This window comes from Aspergillus alliaceus, assembly GCF_009176365.1.
Source record: "Aspergillus alliaceus strain CBS 536.65 unplaced genomic scaffold BDW43scaffold_14, whole genome shotgun sequence".
Taxonomy (NCBI): domain Eukaryota; kingdom Fungi; phylum Ascomycota; class Eurotiomycetes; order Eurotiales; family Aspergillaceae; genus Aspergillus; species Aspergillus alliaceus.
Window position 1 is genome coordinate 88,279 of NW_022474697.1, and position 17,000 is coordinate 105,278.

Here is a 17,000-nt window from a genome sequence, read left to right on the forward strand (position 1 = left end):
TTTATATAGACACATCTTTATTTAAGATCGTAACCATGGGACGTCCTTCGGGGAGTTTTCTAGAATATTATGATAAGGTTACGGTTCGTCGGATTTAGTCTTTCGTCTAACAAGTACCCTGATGGAAACTTTGTTAGATACTTGGCTGAGGTTATGATCGGCCAACCTAAGATTATGTTCGCAGATTCTCTATTTGAAGACAGAACCATAGTTCAGATTGGATTGGTCAACTCCAAATATCAATAGAGCTGACTTCTAGTCGAATGGACAGTAGTAAGATACCGCCAATAGCAGAGATGACAGTTCTAAAGGTTGGTTGGAGAGTTAATATGGGTGAAGCAGAAGCCTTGGTCCTTGTTGCTGCGAAAACTGAAGTGCCGGTGCCCAAAGTCCTCACTGCGTATACCATTGGTGATATAGGCTTCCTCACGAGCAAGATCGAGGGCCCAACGATTGCTTCATGCTGGAGAGCATGTCCCATGAGGAAACTTCAAGTGATTGCGCGTCAACTTGCATCCTATATTTCGAAATGGCGTCAACTGGGCAGTTCTTTCTCAGGCTCAGTCAATGGGGCCATGCCAGGATATTCTCTAGAGGCATCCTTGAGATTTCTGGTCCACGAAGCAATATGGGCCTTTCCATTCCTTTATGCAGTGCAAACTTGGTGTTGCGGGGGCCCTCCGTTTATCAAGGCAAGATGGGATCTGGTGTGAGGAAGGGGAAGAGCTTAAGGCGAAATCCTATATTACGGAAGGGAGATGTCCCCTGACATAGGAGTTATGACCCATGGAGATATGCAGTCAGGTAATATCATTATCAAGGATGGTTTGATTCCGGAATAGTAGTTTGGGGCGAGGCGGGTATAGCCTTCCACAGAGAGGGAACTCTTTGCTGCTAAGCGGATTGCTTTGGATCGAGCCTGGATTGAAACAATTCCAATTCAATTCCCCTTTTCCCGAAATAGTACGAGTTATGGGATGAAGTCGACCGGACAATGATGCGATATTCTCTTGTATAGCATTCTCTCTCATTCAGCGACGATCAGTCCCCACAAATCTCACCCCTAAGCAATTTGCAGCCATCCCGGGACCAATTCTTTCACTTCGAGTGCGACTAACCCATCTTTCACCCAATTCGGGCAGTGGTTCGTCCCACCCCTTAGTACCGGTACTTCAAAATTCAGTATCGAAGTCAACTTGAAGGGCTCTTCTCTACCGGGGGTATATAGTTAGCACAGGACCCGGTATAATGACCAGGTTCATGGACGTTGCGCCACAAAGACAGGTGATGCAGAGCACTACCCGGTCCTACTTAACTTGGAACGGGTTTCAAAAGTGCCATTTCGACTGTGGCCAAGTGTAAACAAGACGAATATTGCAGTATTTTACCAATCAAAGATTTTCAATCTTTTTCAGACCGATTGGCCTTCATCGACGATCGTACTAATGGCTTTTAGGTATGTAAAAAACTAGTCAAGATTCCAGACACGTAATAAAGCATGACAAAGACAACAAGTCCCAAGTTAGGTTAGTTAACTAACTTACAAAGCCGTTCCTTGATGTGGAATATGGTGTAAATCCGTAAATCCGCGCGCTGGGGGCCTAACTAGGCTGCAGGTGTGGGCTGAAGACGCCAATGCAAACGCTGACCAAGACAATCCACTCGCGTCGCGTCAACCCTTCTGGGCCTTTAGGTATTCTGTACCTGCAGATCTTTATTCGTCCCAGTGACGCCAATGGCCAAAATTCCCACCGTGAGATCGGAGCTGCGAACTTACTAAATTAAGTATAGCGTTTGATGGATGGTGGGTAACTCCAATGTATTATGACGCTCACGAATTGACGCGAAATGAAGGTTCAAGAGAGTGAGAAGGGAAGGACGAGCTTGGCATGGAGAAGGTTCTACGCGTATGACGTTCTTTGCAACATTTTAGAGGATCATTATCGTCAAGTTGGATGGAGGCTTCAGTAATAACTATGCTACGCGATTTGATGAATTGATCGCATCAGATAAGATAAAAAGCCCTAGTCGGGTAAGTACTAGACACTGACATCACATTCAGCGTTCTAGACAGCAGCCATGCCCAAATATGTGGAGATGTAAAGTCTGAAAATGCTCAATCAGTGGAGAACCAATACACCGGAGGGCAGGAAAAGCCAGTGGTCTGACCCGAAGCAAGGCATGAAGATTGTCGACGCGTCGCCCATAACACCGGATGCCCGCCAGCCATCACGCGCTAGATCACGTGCAGCGTGACTTAGCCCGTCGCGCTAACGATCACGTCCTCGTCCGAAGCAAGTATTTCTGCCCGCTTGCCCTCGTCTCCAGCTCTTTCTTTCCTCATCCCAATTCCTCTGCCGAAACCATTGGAGTGCTTCTGAGCCTGTGTCTTTCAATCTCTTTATATTCAATTGAAGACTCTTCAGACACTTTATTAAAATGTCCGCGCAGCTCACTCCCTCTAAGCAGGTACGTGATGTCACGTCTCGCCTCCCAGACTCGACGCGTCTCAAGAGCAATAGGAGCTAACTATGCCCGTTTTACAGACTGCATCTTCGCTAGAGAACCTCAAGATGAGCGATTCCCCCGTTAAGAAGCTCAATTTCGAAGCTTCCGGTAAGGAGAATGCTCCTTCGTCTTTCCCCGTCGCCGACGCCCCCGCCACCAAGACTGCTGGTGAAAAGCCTTCCGAAGTTGCGAAGGCCACCCCTAGTGTCAAGGAACTTGAGGCCAATGAGCCATTGCTCCAAGAGAATCCACATCGCTTTGTTCTGTTCCCAATCAAGTACCATGAGGTGAGTAGCGACAAGGTCACTACGCGTCACGCGTAAAGTGGAATTTTCCCATTGGGGGTTCTGACTTGTCCCAATGACCACCTTATGCTAACGGATGTCATCTTTGATAACAGATCTGGCAAATGTACAAGAAGGCCGAGGCCTCCTTCTGGACTGCCGAAGAAATTGATCTCTCCAAGGATCTCCACGACTGGCACAACCGCCTGAACGATGACGAGCGCTACTTCATCTCCCGCGTCCTTGCTTTCTTTGCTGCCTCCGATGGTATTGTCAACGAGAACCTGCTCGAGCGTTTCAGCGGAGAGGTGCAGATTCCTGAAGCCCGTTGCTTCTATGGTTTCCAGATCATGATTGAGAACATCCACTCAGAAACCTACTCTCTTCTGATTGATACTTATATCAAGGAGCCCAAGCAGCGCACCTACCTCTTCGATGCCATTGATAACAGTACGTTTATGGATGAACTTGTCTAGTTACTAGATTGTTGCTGACAGTACGCAGTTCCTTGCATTCGCAAAAAGGCCGACTGGGCCATCCGGTGGATCCAGGACAAGGAGTCGACCTTCGGCCAGCGTCTCGTCGCCTTCGCCGCTGTTGAGGGTATCTTCTTCTCCGGTTCTTTTGCCTCAATCTTCTGGCTGAAGAAGCGTGGCTTGATGCCTGGTCTTACCTTCTCCAACGAGCTTATCTCTCGTGATGAGGGTCTCCACACTGACTTTGCTTGTCTGTTGTTCTCGCACCTCAACCACCGTCCCGATCCTCAGATTGTCGAGGATGTTATCGTGGAAGCTGTTGCCATTGAGAAGGAGTTCTTGACTGATGCTCTTCCCTGTGCCCTTCTTGGCATGAACGCCAACCTGATGTGCCAGTACATTGAATTCGTTGCCGACCGTCTCCTAGTCGCCCTCGGAAACAAGAAGTACTTCAACGCCACCAACCCATTCGACTTCATGGACAACATCTCCCTGGCTGGTAAGACCAACTTCTTCGAGAAGCGTGTAGGTGACTACCAGAAGGCTGGCGTCATGGCCAGCACCAAGAAGGACGCCAAGCAAGATGAGAGCTCTGGCAATGGGGGCGGCCTCAACTTCGACGAGGACTTCTAAATTAACCTAACGAATATACCCGGCCGGGTGTCTACAGGCACCCACCATCCGATACGAGCTAATTCTCCTTTTTTTTTTTTTTTTGTGCTCGGCTCCGCGTTATTGATTTATGAGGCTATTTGAGTTATAAGCATGGGTATGGCGTTTGGTTGGTGGGACTCTTTTCTCAATGTATTGACAGTGTCTTGCCCGGTATTCGGCCCCTAAAATGGGATGGATGGGCGGTAAACTGTATTTAAATAGGATACCATTGTACATTCAATTGGATACTTAAAGATGGAATCGAAAAGTCACTGTTTCTCGCAATTATCTTGCTTTACTCTGTACTGTGGAACATTTCCTTGTCAAAAGGCACGTAGCAAATGTATCGGAATTTGTCTATGTACAGCACATACATCATTAGAGTATGAAGTCCTTTTCCGGAGTAATGCCGTCTGCATCCACCCGAGGAGTCTGCATCCTACTCCTGTCTCTCTGGAAACACAGGGGCCTAAGAACCCATGAACAGCCCGTTCCCGATACCGAAGATCAGGAGCAAGTCCTGTGCCAGCTCCGAAACACTGCACAAGCAAGAGACAACCCCCATAATCCTGGACACAAGCTCTAGCTCTACCGGCCCAAACCCAGCATTTGTAAACCGGGCGACCAAACACACCCATAAGCTCCGACATCCATGATTCTCGATCCTCGATCCTGAATCCACACTCTAGAAAATCACCTCTTCCCCTTCCCACCCTTCTTCTTCCCCTTCACTCCCTTATTCCCCTCCGTCTTCGCCGCAGCCGCAGCCGCAGCCACAGCCGCACCATCCTCTGGCGCATCAGTCATCTCCACATCACCCTGCACCGCCGGCGCAGCATTCCCCAATCCCAGCGCAGCTACATTCGCCCCGCCGGCCAACTTCCCCAGAGACGTGATCAACCGTCCTACCTCGGCGGCTTTGTTCGTGCGGTATTTGAGACAGATTCCAGAGGCTGGGTTGTAGGTTTTTAATGTGAGGGTTGCGACTGGGGGCGCGGGTGGTGTTGATTCGGTATCTTTGGGCTTGGAGTTCTGGGATGAAGGGCGTTGGGAGGGGAAGGAGTATTTTGTCGTTATGCGGGTCTGTTTGGTTGATTGGTTGGTTGTTAGTTATGGGAAGTTTCTATTAGGGGGTGGTCAAGAGCTGGTGTTGGGCTGAGCTTTGGAGTGGGGGATTTTGGGCATTGGGAGCAAGTAGCAGGTTATGGTTATGGAGGGAAACGTACGTCGCTTGGATATGCTTCGAGGAGGAGAGCGGATTGTTCCAGGTATGCCTGAGTGGTGGGGAGGTATGGCATGGTTGGTGGTGCTCCTTTTTTTGGGTTTTTTGGAAAGTCGGCTGGTAGGTGGATTTTGAATGAATAGGTGAGATTTGAGGTGTTTTGGAGGGAAGGTGAGGTATTATGGTGGGTGATTTGGAGTTGTGATAAATGGTGGAGTTAGGACAGTTTGCTTGCGATTGTCAGTAGTCGGTTCTTGGCGGAGAGTTACGGTTCTATTTTATAGTATGGACATTTGGGTCTCTTGTGGGTTTGGATTGTAGTTAGGTTTATTTTGATTCACGCTTTTTTTTTCCCTTTTCCTGTTTCAATAATGGCTTGACTTTTGTACATTGAATCGTTTATCTCGTATACTAAATATATCCTGTGTGTCTGCTACATACATCCATCACGTCCTGAAAATGCGAAATCAATGAACACCCGCCAATGCAATAAATGTCAACATGGGCCTTAATCCACAGGCAGGAAAAAAGAAAATTAAAGAAAACATCAATCATCAATGACACATATAATCAATTGACGGGCTGTGAACACCGTACGCAGAGCAACCTCTGCTTTCCATTTCGTCCTTTCGTCGCTCGGAAATTCGTCCCTTCACAGTTGTCACACCGGAGAACATCTTCGCTCTCATCACCATCTCCGTTCGATGATGCGTAATCACTGCTCAGGATGCTGCCGACACTTGGTTGTCGTCTTCCGGGAATAGAAAGTCGATTGGGGTCCAAATGACGGGGCGGTTCTCGATTACGCACGGCTAATGCATCTCGCGCGATTTTATTGTAGAACGCATAGCTGTGGTCACCTTGTAGCCAGAGAGGGTTATCATGATTTTGTGGTTTGTTGGCATCCCATGATGGCGCTGTTGGCTGGGGCGCCTTGGGGCCATTGGTCATACCGTTCCGCCCCGCTACTTCAGTACTGGATCCCGCGCTGTCCAACGAAGTCTTGTACTCCGTCGAAGTTTTGTGCGCAGAAGCTGGAGGGGAGGTGGTGTAGCCAGAACGCGAAGGACCACGCCTGGGGCTTGAGTACTGCGACCGATCTGCGAATCTCTGAGGAGATGGACTTCGAGTCCGTGTGCCTGACTGATGCCCATCCTTGCGATCTGTATGGCCGATCACCGAGTTGCGCCAGGAGATAATTCGCTCAGATGGCGTCTTATGAGATGACTCCTTTCCAATAGATGATGCGATACTATGCCGTGCCGAGTTACTGCGCCGTAACAGTCTGCGGGAGATGGTCGAGTGCGTATCCCAGCTTTCAAAGCGCCGTTTGTGGTACGCGCAATCTTGTCGCAGGACCTTTATTTTCCCAGAGTAGTCAGCCACTAGAATTATATTCCCACCTGGATGGGTGGAGCGAGCAAGATACCCCGGCGATTCCTGGGCTTGCTTGCTGACTACCGAATTGCGAGGAGTTCCGTTCTCCTTTGAACCACCTAGGGTAACAGGCGGAGGGTTGCAGACGTCGAAAATCGGATCTTCGGAAAACCCTAAGATCTGCTTCGTTCTCGAGGAAGCCATGATAGCCACCGTCACCATAGCCGATTGTGGTTCAATAACTTCCACAGCACGCTTGTCCGAGTCCTTCTCAACAGAGCCTGTCGGCCACAAATAAGCCCGACGATCCTCACTTCCACAGATGACGTGCTTTCCATCGTCGCTGAAGGAAGCACGGATCTGACTGCATGTATTCTCATTGCCGCGGAATTTTGACTCCAGAGTCCTATCCCTGAAGTTGTAGAGTCGAATCCGAGAATCGTTGCTAGTGATCAACAACTTGACCTCACCGTTGGGGTCACCCTTAGGCAAAGAGGCAGTATCAATTCCAGTAATTTTGCTGCCTTTGGCATTGCGCCCACGTGCCGACCTGACGTGGATCTGCGTGACTGGTTTAAGACCGTCAGTTTCATAGATATTGCACATTCCGTTTAGGCACCCAGCAATCGAGTGTCGGCCATCTGGCGTAAAAGCGACTGACGTGACCATGTCAGGAACTCGAGCAACGAACGCTACGCTTTTATCCGGGATACTCCAAAGTCGCAGTTTCGTATCAAGAGACCCGGCAAGGAAAAATCGGTCATCACGAGGGTGGAACTGGATCGATGTGACAAAGTCGCTATGTTGGAAGATACAGAGGCATTCAGGACGGCTGATATGCCATAACCGGACCGTTTTGTCCATCGAAGAAGAGAGAAGGAAGTTGTTCTGCTGCGATATTAATTTTGGTTCGGAGATCTCGGTTTGACAAAATACTGGGCCGGCGTACCTTGCTCCAGCTTAGATCAAGCACACTGCCTGTGTGACCCTCGTACACCTGGATTGGCTTCTTTTTGAAAACCGGCGCTTTCAGCTGAGGAGACTCATTATTATCCTGGCCCTCATCTTCCTGTGGCTCAGATTCGTGACGGTCCTCTGGCGAAGCAATAACAGTCCAGACACGAACCTTACCGTCTTGACCGGCAGCCGCCAGATATCTGCCATCGTTAGAAAACACCAATGCCCATACTGCTTTCCCAGTGTTTTTGCCGCCTCTTGCCCCTGCTACCGATGACGACGCGTCTTTCTCAGATGAGTTCGAGATATCATCTGCACCTTCAAGCTCCTGCGCTACGAAGACTCGGTTGAATGTCTTCTCTTTCTTATAATGCGCCCTAACCCGAAGGTACTTTGGGGGACGAGGAAATCGGGGGAAGAACCCTATCGGTTGCGCAGTGTCCATACGAGTAGTGTCTGGTTCGGAGACATCGTCGTCGTCATCGAGAACTTGATCTTTCTTTTTGCCGCCGATAATACGGCTGAGAAATGACACACCCTTTCTATTTGTTCACAATGATTTATTAGCATTCGAAACGGAATGCAGAGAAAACAAATGTGCGTGCTCGTGCAGTGCGGGGTATGTCAGGTAAAACCGGGAGCGCATCTCTGCTAGACACCGGCATGGCACTCACTTCTTGTCCCTGGACGGTTTCCGGTGCAGCGCGGCATCTCCTCGGATTGGGCCTTGCTCAGGTGGCCCATCAGTCCCGCCAGCTTCCGCCTCGTATGACGCCCGTCCAAGCAGTTTTAAAGGGATCGACTTCTCCGTATTGGTTCGTTTTATGATATGCTGCATTTATGCGGCGTGATCAGCGACTACTGCGCTCATCAGACACACGATTTAGTGGCTTGTCATTCGTACCTGCGACAATGGATCTATTGCGCTGGAGTCGGCGTTGACCTCAAAGAGGGTTGGGGAAGAAAGGGAATTCCTGGTGATCCCGATGGAGGCATAACTCTGGTCCAAGGCCGATCGAGAATTCTTTCTTGCATCCGGCGGATAACCACTGGAGGCTGACGCTACATCCGACGGAGCCGATCCTATACAAACAGCGCATAAGCATGAGTGACAAAGACGCGAATGCGGTGCGCCTTTGTTGCGCGTTTGGTTTCACCGCAAGCCATTGACACGTGAACGAAATCAAAGGTATTATAAATTCGCTCTGTCAGGTACAAGTCCGTCGGATTCACTGGACATACCGGCAGGGAAGGACTGAGAAGTCTGAAGGAGTCTCGGACTTTCGCCGTCACGAGGACTCCCACTGTCCTTATTGATGGTCGGATTGCTACCATTCTTCAGACTCGAGGAAGACCCGGTCGCAAGGTTGGTGACGATCGCGGGGATAGGTAAGGCGCGCGATGCCGAAGCCCCTCGGCTGTCAATCTCCTTGGGCGCTCGTAAAGCCTCCGTCATGGTTGGGTCAGCGCCCCAGTGTGCGCATGTGGAATCGGGAGCGTTTGGTGGGAATATCGCCTAATGGTGGAAAGTAGGGAAAAAGTAAAGAAAAATGATGGAGTATGCGAAATAATACGGAGACAGGAAAACACGGCAATATTCGGATGAATCGGAGATTAGAATGACATCAAGAATCCGGTCATTTACCCTTAAATTATTTTATTTTCCCTTTAATTTCTAAATGACACTTTTCTAGTCGCAAACTATCTTAGTTTCGGGGGGCGATAACGTCGCATTCTGGAACGACCCATTCAAGCGGAACGGTTGGCATATAGACGTAATTCCTCTCCCAGTAGCGAGTATTATTGGGGGGCAAAAGATAGGAATATCTCGGCAAGGACTCTACTCTTGTCATGCAGGTCAAGCATTTCAAGCCCAGAGCGTGGGGTTCGTAAGGGTCTAAAAAGTCTAAGGGATGAAATTGTGTCATAGGGGTACTCGACCAACCAACTCCAGCCAAGATATAAAAGATTATAACTCCCTCCACATTGATTGATAATATATGGTTAGATCTATTTATCTATCTTTTTTCCCCAAGAGAAATGACAAATCACTTGCAGTTGAACGGAGGACAATGAATCCTTTTCTGACTCCGTCTCCACATCGGTTGCCATAGCCACACACACCTCTAGCTTGAGACCATCGCGTTCGCAACTGGCAGTCTGCGTTAAACAAGGGTCGCTTTTTCCACAGAGAACTTCCTTGACCGTGAAAGATCTTAATCTGACGACGGGAATATTAGAACCAATCCGTGTAGAATTATATCCAGTTCTGTTCTATTTCATTCTTCAAGTATCTATATCCGCGACGACTGTTCCAACTTCCGGGCCCGATCTTTAGCAATATCACACATCGCCTATCCACCAAAGTTAGTAGGTTATCACACGACAACGAGTCGGTCACGCCGACAACAACTTAATGCAGCATACATACCTGGATAGTCTCTTCGATTTCCCGCTCAGCATCCCCCCTCTCAATCCTCTCTCGCATCTCCCTCATGATAACATCTCGGCTCCGCCCATTAACGAACGTTCTAAACTCTCAGTTAACCAAGAGAAGAAAAATAGGGTAAACCAGATCAAACGAACACAAATCTAAGCCCAGGAAACTTTTCCTCATATTCCACATTCAACAGTCGTAGTCGTTCAGCCTGTTCCTCTGCCCCCGTGGTCAACTGCGCCTGTTCCTTCCTGCTCAATTCGCTCAAATGCTCGGATTGCGCCACCTTCGCTCGTCCTAATCGCGGATGTGACCCTAGAATCCCGACGAGAACCGCTTTATCAGTCGGTGAATTTGCAGCCGATAGAGCGGACATGCGGCCCCCGACGGCGTCAATCAGACTAGTATAGGAAGAGAAGATCTGATTGGCCAGAACAGGGGCCATCAGCGTATGCAGCTCCGGCGATGGTTCGAAGAGCGTATCGAGGACCTGGAATTGCTGGTCCTGGGGGAGTGAGGGGAGTGATGAGAGTAGGGGGAGATTGGGTGACATGGTGGTCTGTGTACGGATAATCCCTAATGCTGTGTATTTCCGTGCGAGTATGTATGAAACTGGGGTTTATAGTTGAGGAGGTGGTTCATTCAGGGATTGATTGGGGGGTTTTGATATACTAGAAGTTCGATGGTCCCCGCATCGGCAGTCGCCGGGCAAGCGCGGAGATCTCCAGCGCGGAAGAAATTCTGGTGTGGAGACTGGGACTATTCGCCGTGTTGGTGTCGGTTGCCTCGATATTCTTGCATCTTGGAATTTGATAATTGTTGCTGTTTTCCTAAAGACTAGTTCGAAGCTTAAGGGAGACTAGGGGAAAGTCAAGAGTCTAAGGACGGCGTTATTGTCTTCTAGAAGATCTTGGTTGAGAGTATTCTGGGGTTAAGGTTTATAAAGGGGAGTTTCATCAACATTATTGGGCTTTTTTAGAAAGTTCCTGAAATTTATTACCAGACCGTCATTACACTGTTGTCGGGCTTAGCATTACAATCAGTGTACAGTATGTTTGTTAATTTCTTAAGTGAATGTATGCACATCATACCTTTATTCTGCACATACAGGTAGCTAACCTAGTTATATATGATAAAATGAGAACCCCCTTGCTGTCTTTTTTTTTTTTGACATATCTCAACAGGGCGTAATAATAGACCTCCTGGGGCGTTGACTCCTTTTCTTTGAGAACCACAACTTACCCGAAATTATGATATTGGCAATTTAAATGAGAACTAGTCAAGTAGACTCTAGCTAATTTACCCGTGTAAGCCTTCGTGCAACATTTAGGAGAAAAGGGACTGTATTGGCACTAATCTCACCTCAAGAAAAGAAAAGAAAAGATAACGACAAATGCAGAAAACGAAGAGCTTTGATTCTGGTGCTACAATAGAATAATATAGATGTTAAGGATTTAGTATTGTTCTATATACTGGAAGTCAGGACGACGGTCAGAGCTTGCATTAGGATTTGGTCCTCTATGTGTATGCCCCTGTTTCTTAGGCGGTTGAGTTGTTGAGTAAGTAGGTGATTGCATAGCGGATTATGCTGGGTTTTCATAATATATTAAGGTCCTGAGAACCCGTAGGCTCTTGCATATTCCCGCTGTGTCCAGTCTATTAGTTTGGGCGGATACCCATAGATAAGGAGGTATGGGTGTAGGCGTAAGCTTAGGGATCAGCCTTGAGAAAGGAGCGCTGATTCTGAGGTGGATGGCCTCGCTGCCTCCGCTACTTTAAATATTCCTGGGTATTTTACAGGTGGGGAATGGGAACTGCTCCGAATCATCCTACTATAGAAATCAAGCTCGTAATTAGTGGAGTGACCTCTGAGACTTAAGTTGATGACTGGTCAGGTTCAAACTTCTGTAGGGCCTGTTTCTCATTAAAAGAAGTGAGACCAGATCACTTCCAGCCGCTTAGTATGTTAGCTGGCGTGACCGCTTCATGATAGGCATTGAAGAAGAAAGGGATGAAAGGATTCTGGCTGATTTTGATCTGCGCAGGCTGAATCTCCTGTCGAATCTCCTTAAGAGTAGGCCGTGCCTAGTGACCTAAGAACACCAATATCTAGCGGTTGCAACATATGAGACAGGTGAGATGACAGGCAAAGTAGGATGATATGACGCTTCCAACATGCCTGTATGAATTCAAACGTGATGGAAGATCTATGTCCATCTAAATCACCTTAGAAGAGGAGTCAGCGGTACATACACTCCCCCATTAGATCTTATCTCACACCCATTCACCCCCCCCAAAGAGCTTTTAGCTTCAAATAAAGGACCTGTTCGAGTGGTGCAAAAGAGTTGTACTGTTTACCGAAGACGATCCGCCTTTTCGCGACCGCGTCTAGTGGGCGCGATCATCCCTCCTTCAATCTCCGATCTAAGGAATTCAATACTAACATGAAATGTTGTTGTCCGCCTTCTCTACCAATGTTCAAGATGTTATATAGATGCCATATGTTGGGCATACTGCTTCATGTACATACAATAAAGGGAATGATATGGTACTTACTTAGGTTTGGTACCTTGAACCAGAACGATCTTAACCCATCAGAGCCAAGAAAACGTGGAGACAAGAAAGTGGAGGTTATCGGACCATCCACTAAAAGAGAGCCCCTGAACTCCTGAGAGGTTCGTGAAATACACACCTCTGTCTCATCAAATGACCCTGTTAACTAATTGCTCGCGTTAGTGGTTCAGCCTGGGGTTGATCTCGGTTCGCAGAAGGTCGTCCTTCTGCTACATTTCCAGATCATACCTACCTTCTGGCTAGATCCGTCTCTTCTCTCGTTTGATTCCTTGTGTTTTCCCATCTTCATTCGTCTCGTTGTATTCGTCCCCTCCCCCTCTTTTCTTCTGTCGCCGGCAGACTCTGCTACATTTCTTGATTCACGCCCCTGTACCTTTTTTTCTCGATTAAGTTTCGCCTCCCATGCAGTTCTCGTCATGTCTCTCAATGGGCTAGATAATCCCGCTGTTCTAGAAGCCTATCAGACCGCTTTAAGTGAAGCGGGAGGATGGTAAGTCATGTTGCTTTCTCTTCTCCCCACGCAATTGATCTTCCTGGATGTCTCAAATTGAACTAACATCTCGCCACCCCTCCCTGCATCTAGGTTTCTTCTCCAGTATGTATCAAGGGATGAAGTGGCTCTGCTCGATCGGGGAACCGGCGGGGTGCCCGACGTCCGGAATGCGATCGACAGTTATGAAGAAAAGTCTCCGCTCTATGGATTTCTACAATACCGACGCAGAAAGGTAGTGCTTAGCTATCTACCGGAGGGCATCTCCAGACTCGTGCAAGGTATATCTTAGCTAACTACTGCCCCTGGTTTACCTACTGACTCGATCTTGTACCACGTGTAGCACGTACGACCGTACAGTTTCAGTCAATTTTGGACAAATTCTCCCCACATGATACTGTGTTTTCTCTTTCACAGCTATCGGAGCTCACCGAGAGCGCACTGTCTTCCGCATGTCTACTACATACGGCTTCAGGTTCTATTACCTCCTCGAATTCCCTCCGCCGTCGCAGGCTGATGGAAATCGCGGAAGATGCAGAGGAAACCCCCGGAAGTAAAGACGCTCCTCCACCGCCAGTCCCGAGCAAGGACTTTCGACAAAGGTCATTTAGCCAACTATCAGAAGCAACTGTCATCGTCTCGCCGGTTACCTCCGACGCACATTCCATCCTCCACGGCACCGAAACCTCCCTAGCTACGACGAACACCCAAGCCAACGGTCGACCTCCTTCGATTGCCGGCGACTACCACTCCGAACGTCCAGCTTCGCGAAAGAGCTCACGGGATGAGTTGTCAATTTTTGAGCCTCGAAGGTCTACTCAGTCCGCTAGACCATCTTTAAAAGATCTGGAACGTGCAAGTACGTACACACCAAAGGTCAAACTCGGTCCCCGGCCTTCAGTAGATGGGAGTGGGCGGCCACGCACCGCAGGTAACCTATCAAAAAGTGCAGAACAGCGGCCGGTCGCCTCCTTGCCAGCAGGTATTCGGTCGTCGTCCTTGCGAAGGAGCACCCCTAGTCCTGCCCGCCCGCGATCCCAGGGAAGCACTGCAGCATCCATGTCTGGCCGAACGGTGCCTCCTGTGCCTCCTTTACTAGTACCTCCCCTATCAATGCCTATTTCTAGACCTCAGCTGTCGCCTGGAGCCAAGTCATTGAGCGCGTTATCGTCATCCGGAACATCCCACGAAAAGGAGCGGCTAATGAAGGCACTTCAGCTACGGAAGATGCAGATGGAAAAGAAGGCACAGGAAGGGAAGGAAGGCCATAGAGCTTCTGAGGAAAGAAAGGAACCAATACCTGACCCGATTGAAGACAAGGAGAATATTGGTCATGCCCATGACAACATGAAGCGTGTCCAAGCGAACGAGAACAAGACCCGCATCCTGGAGCATAGCAAGGATCATCTGTCGGAGGCTCAACCCTCCATTGTTCCAGGACCAATCGAAGTACATGATGGAGTCATCCAAACCTTCTCTGATCCCATAATCTCAGAGCCAGCCCCTGACATGGCAATTACTGATCTGCGTGTCACTTCTGAAACAAATGCGAAGGATTCAGCCAAAATTGAAGAGCCTTCGGAGGCGGACCACTGTCAGTCTGCACAGGATATTTCTGAACCTGAAAATGATGTTGTTGAAGAGGGTTTGACTAGGTCCATTGATGGCGAGACTAAAAGTGGTCCCGGCTCGCCTAGCGCGGCCAAAGAAGTCCCACTTGAGGACAGGTCCGTCAAAACTCCAGACGAAGAAATTGCTGTGGCTTCTCCACCAGTCGAGAATCCTCTTATCCCTGTTGAACAGGAGGCCGACATCATAGGAGAGCCTACTGAGTCTCCCCTCCCTCAGTCCAACCCCGTACCTACATGCTCGTCCCCTGATTCTCGCCCAAGTTCAAGTTCCGACTCCTCAACTGCCATCGAAAGTCATAACACTGTAACACAGAATGACCTAGCCCTTGAGCTGTCGATCGCGGAGCAAAAGGACGTTGATACACTGAGAGAAAAGCGTAGACCCCACCTCGAACCTATCCAAGTACCAACTCCTGAATATTCGGATGACGATAATCTTTCCGATGATTCATTCATGGAAGAATTAAAGAGTGCCACCCTGGAAGAAGCCAGGCCCATTTCAGTTGGGAAGTCGCCGCTATCCCCGGGCTATTCTAATAATGGAAACGACCGAAGCCCCCCTGATGCCTGGAAAAATTCACGAGCGGTTTCCAACCCAAGCGCTACCGGGCGCCAATCACCTAACTTACACGCACTAGCCGTGGGAAGGTCTGTATCGACGCCCTACAATGAAGCTGACAGCCCTGTCCTGGTGGCCAAGAAGATCAATGTGTCGTCGGGAATCTCAAACCGGATCAAAGCCTTACAAAAATTTTCGAGTCGGGCCGATGCACAACCGACCTCAGGTCAAAACTTAACAGCACCTTCTACGTCGGCTTCCTTTGAGGCTCTTAGGAAGCGAGCCTCAGCCTCATTGAATGTTAATTCGGATTCAGCTCTAGGATCTAGGCATGGATCTTTCACATCTGAAAGTTTCTCTCGGGCTTCTAGCGTGAGGCGCCGCGACTCACAATCCAGTACAAGTGTCAAGCGTACGAATTCGGTATCGGTTACCGCCAGAATAGTCCGTGACTCCAATACTACCCCAGGAGAGGCTGAACCTTCTGATAACAGAGTTCTCAATCTCCACGCCAGTCCACTGACCGTTGAGCGTGACGATTGCGGGTCTCCTTCGCCGGATTCATCAGCAGAGCCTGTAACTATCAAGACGGAAAAGCGCAGCATGTCTACCTCTTCTGCCGGCTCAGGCAACCAACCCCTTGCGCCAGCAATGCGACGGTCAGAGAGCCGGATGTCTATCTCTTCTATCTCCGAAAATGAGACAGCCTTACAACCTGCCACTGATGTCCCTCTGTCTCCCGAAGGAAAAAAGGAATCCCGCACTTCTCGACTTCTTCGTCGTATGTCATCTATCACCTCAAGTACACGGAAGAGTCCATTTAGCTCACTTAGTCCGGTGGTAAAAGAAGAAAGCATGCCGCTTGATACAGGTGTTGAGATTGCGCAGGCAATTGACATCGGAGAGGTCAATGTCCAATTCCCTGACACTCTGCTTTGGAAGCGCCGATTTGTTCGCGTCGACGACAAGGGTTACTTGGTTCTGACCCCTGGGAACGTTGATTCGAGTAACCGCAGCATGGTCAAACGGTATCATCTCACTGAATTTAGAACGCCTACTCTACCGGATGAGGATCGACAGGAGCTTCCCAACAGTATTTTGCTGGATTTCCTCGATGGAAGCACTCTTCAATGCGCCTGCGAATCACGGCAAGGGCAAGCCTTTATCCTCCAAAGTAAGTTGCCTCACCTATTCATGCTGAGTATTACGGTGACTGATTGTAATTAGCTCTTGTCGATGCTCACAGAACCCATCAACAACTGTCCCAATAGTGCCCTCTCGTGCCACCCTTGCATTCTTTCTAAAGCTATCTACACAGCGCGTTTCTGCAACCTGTCCTCGAACCCTTGTCCGTCATTTTGTACTGTTTCCTTTTGGTATCTGAGTTTCAGCGGTATACCCCTCTAAAAACGGCTCTCCTTTGTTTACCAGCTGTTCCTACTTAGTTCTCAGCAGTCAGATTCTACATTTCTCTTCAACTTCAGCGTGTTTTCCTTACCTGACTTTTAATCGTTGCTTGATGAGATACATGATCTTATGATTTAGACCTATTGCCTAACAGCGAGCCAACCGCTGTTTTGTCACGGGGAGGATCAGTAACTGACTTGTCATCTTCATTCCTTCCCTTCCATTCCTCTCCTCCTTAGGTTCTTTGGTATAGAGTGATTGACTCATTCTACGCCTAGACCCGTTGCTAGACTTGGATTCCAACTTGGGTTAGGGGGCCTCGATACCTGTCAAACCCACCGGACTGACAGCAATGCATCGAAAAGTTCAAACCATCTCACATTTTTTTCTTCAATGTGTACACATTTATCTTCTTTTCCCATTG

At 48.8% G+C, this 17,000-nt stretch overlaps 6 protein-coding genes across 6 annotated transcripts; 3 read left to right on the top strand and 3 right to left on the bottom strand.

Annotated features, from left to right (window-relative positions):
* Positions 1-35: 35 nt before the first annotated feature.
* Positions 36-998, top strand: BDW43DRAFT_318575 (uncharacterized protein; the record flags this gene model as incomplete). The annotated part of the gene is made up of 5 exons (XM_032048727.1): positions 36-83; positions 204-563; positions 625-760; positions 793-825; positions 877-998. The coding sequence occupies 5 exons, from the start codon at positions 36-38 to the stop codon at positions 996-998; spliced, it is 699 nt and encodes a 232-aa protein (XP_031901704.1).
* Positions 999-2,439: 1,441 nt separating this feature from the next.
* On the top strand, positions 2,440-3,901 carry BDW43DRAFT_309705 (ribonucleotide-diphosphate reductase subunit RNR2; the record flags this gene model as incomplete). Its single annotated transcript, XM_032046757.1, has 4 exons — positions 2,440-2,469; positions 2,547-2,795; positions 2,909-3,242; positions 3,297-3,901. 4 exons carry the CDS (start codon positions 2,440-2,442, stop codon positions 3,899-3,901), a joined length of 1,218 nt encoding a protein of 405 aa, XP_031901705.1.
* Positions 3,902-4,183: 282 nt separating this feature from the next.
* BDW43DRAFT_271660 (SRP9/SRP21 family protein) lies at positions 4,184-5,386 on the bottom strand. The gene is made up of 2 exons (XM_032041460.1): positions 5,149-5,386; positions 4,184-5,005 (listed from the first exon to the last, which is right to left on the bottom strand). The coding sequence occupies exons 1-2, from the start codon at positions 5,218-5,220 to the stop codon at positions 4,616-4,618; spliced, it is 462 nt and encodes a 153-aa protein (XP_031901706.1). The 5' UTR covers positions 5,221-5,386; the 3' UTR covers positions 4,184-4,615.
* Positions 5,387-5,426: 40 nt separating this feature from the next.
* On the bottom strand, positions 5,427-9,098 carry BDW43DRAFT_271668 (WD40 repeat domain-containing protein). The gene is made up of 5 exons (XM_032041461.1): positions 8,721-9,098; positions 8,383-8,561; positions 8,153-8,310; positions 7,471-8,020; positions 5,427-7,409 (listed from the first exon to the last, which is right to left on the bottom strand). Exons 1-5 carry the CDS (start codon positions 8,932-8,934, stop codon positions 5,715-5,717), a joined length of 2,796 nt encoding a protein of 931 aa, XP_031901707.1. The 5' UTR covers positions 8,935-9,098; the 3' UTR covers positions 5,427-5,714.
* BDW43DRAFT_271674 (2-oxo-4-hydroxy-4-carboxy-5-ureidoimidazoline decarboxylase) lies at positions 9,084-10,857 on the bottom strand. The gene is made up of 4 exons (XM_032041462.1): positions 10,065-10,857; positions 9,910-10,009; positions 9,719-9,832; positions 9,084-9,653 (listed from the first exon to the last, which is right to left on the bottom strand). The coding sequence occupies exons 1-3, from the start codon at positions 10,466-10,468 to the stop codon at positions 9,773-9,775; spliced, it is 564 nt and encodes a 187-aa protein (XP_031901708.1). The 5' UTR covers positions 10,469-10,857; the 3' UTR covers positions 9,084-9,653; positions 9,719-9,772.
* A 2,048-nt stretch (positions 10,858-12,905) lies between these two features.
* Positions 12,906-16,440, top strand: BDW43DRAFT_309709 (putative GPI-anchored cell surface glycoprotein; the record flags this gene model as incomplete). Its single annotated transcript, XM_032046758.1, has 4 exons — positions 12,906-12,979; positions 13,073-13,260; positions 13,323-16,343; positions 16,397-16,440. The coding sequence occupies 4 exons, from the start codon at positions 12,906-12,908 to the stop codon at positions 16,438-16,440; spliced, it is 3,327 nt and encodes a 1,108-aa protein (XP_031901709.1).
* Positions 16,441-17,000: the final 560 nt, after the last annotated feature.

Coding starts and splice junctions, on each gene's coding strand:
- BDW43DRAFT_271660 (XM_032041460.1), bottom strand. CDS start 5,220: ATGCCATACCTCCCCACCACTCAGGCATACCTGGAACAATCCGCTCTC. Junction 5,006..5,148: donor TCGAAGCATATCCAAGCGAC/GTACGTTTCCCT, acceptor TCAACCAAACAG/ACCCGCATAACGACAAAATA.
- BDW43DRAFT_271668 (XM_032041461.1), bottom strand. CDS start 8,934: ATGACGGAGGCTTTACGAGCGCCCAAGGAGATTGACAGCCGAGGGGCT. Junction 8,021..8,152: donor AAACCGTCCAGGGACAAGAA/GTGAGTGCCATG, acceptor GTGAACAAATAG/AAAGGGTGTGTCATTTCTCA. Junction 7,410..7,470: donor TTGATCTAAGCTGGAGCAAG/GTACGCCGGCCC, acceptor ATATCGCAGCAG/AACAACTTCCTTCTCTCTTC.
- BDW43DRAFT_271674 (XM_032041462.1), bottom strand. CDS start 10,468: ATGTCACCCAATCTCCCCCTACTCTCATCACTCCCCTCACTCCCCCAG. Junction 10,010..10,064: donor TTTCCTGGGCTTAGATTTGT/GTTCGTTTGATC, acceptor CTGAGAGTTTAG/AACGTTCGTTAATGGGCGGA. Junction 9,833..9,909: donor AAATCGAAGAGACTATCCAG/GTATGTATGCTG, acceptor TTTGGTGGATAG/GCGATGTGTGATATTGCTAA.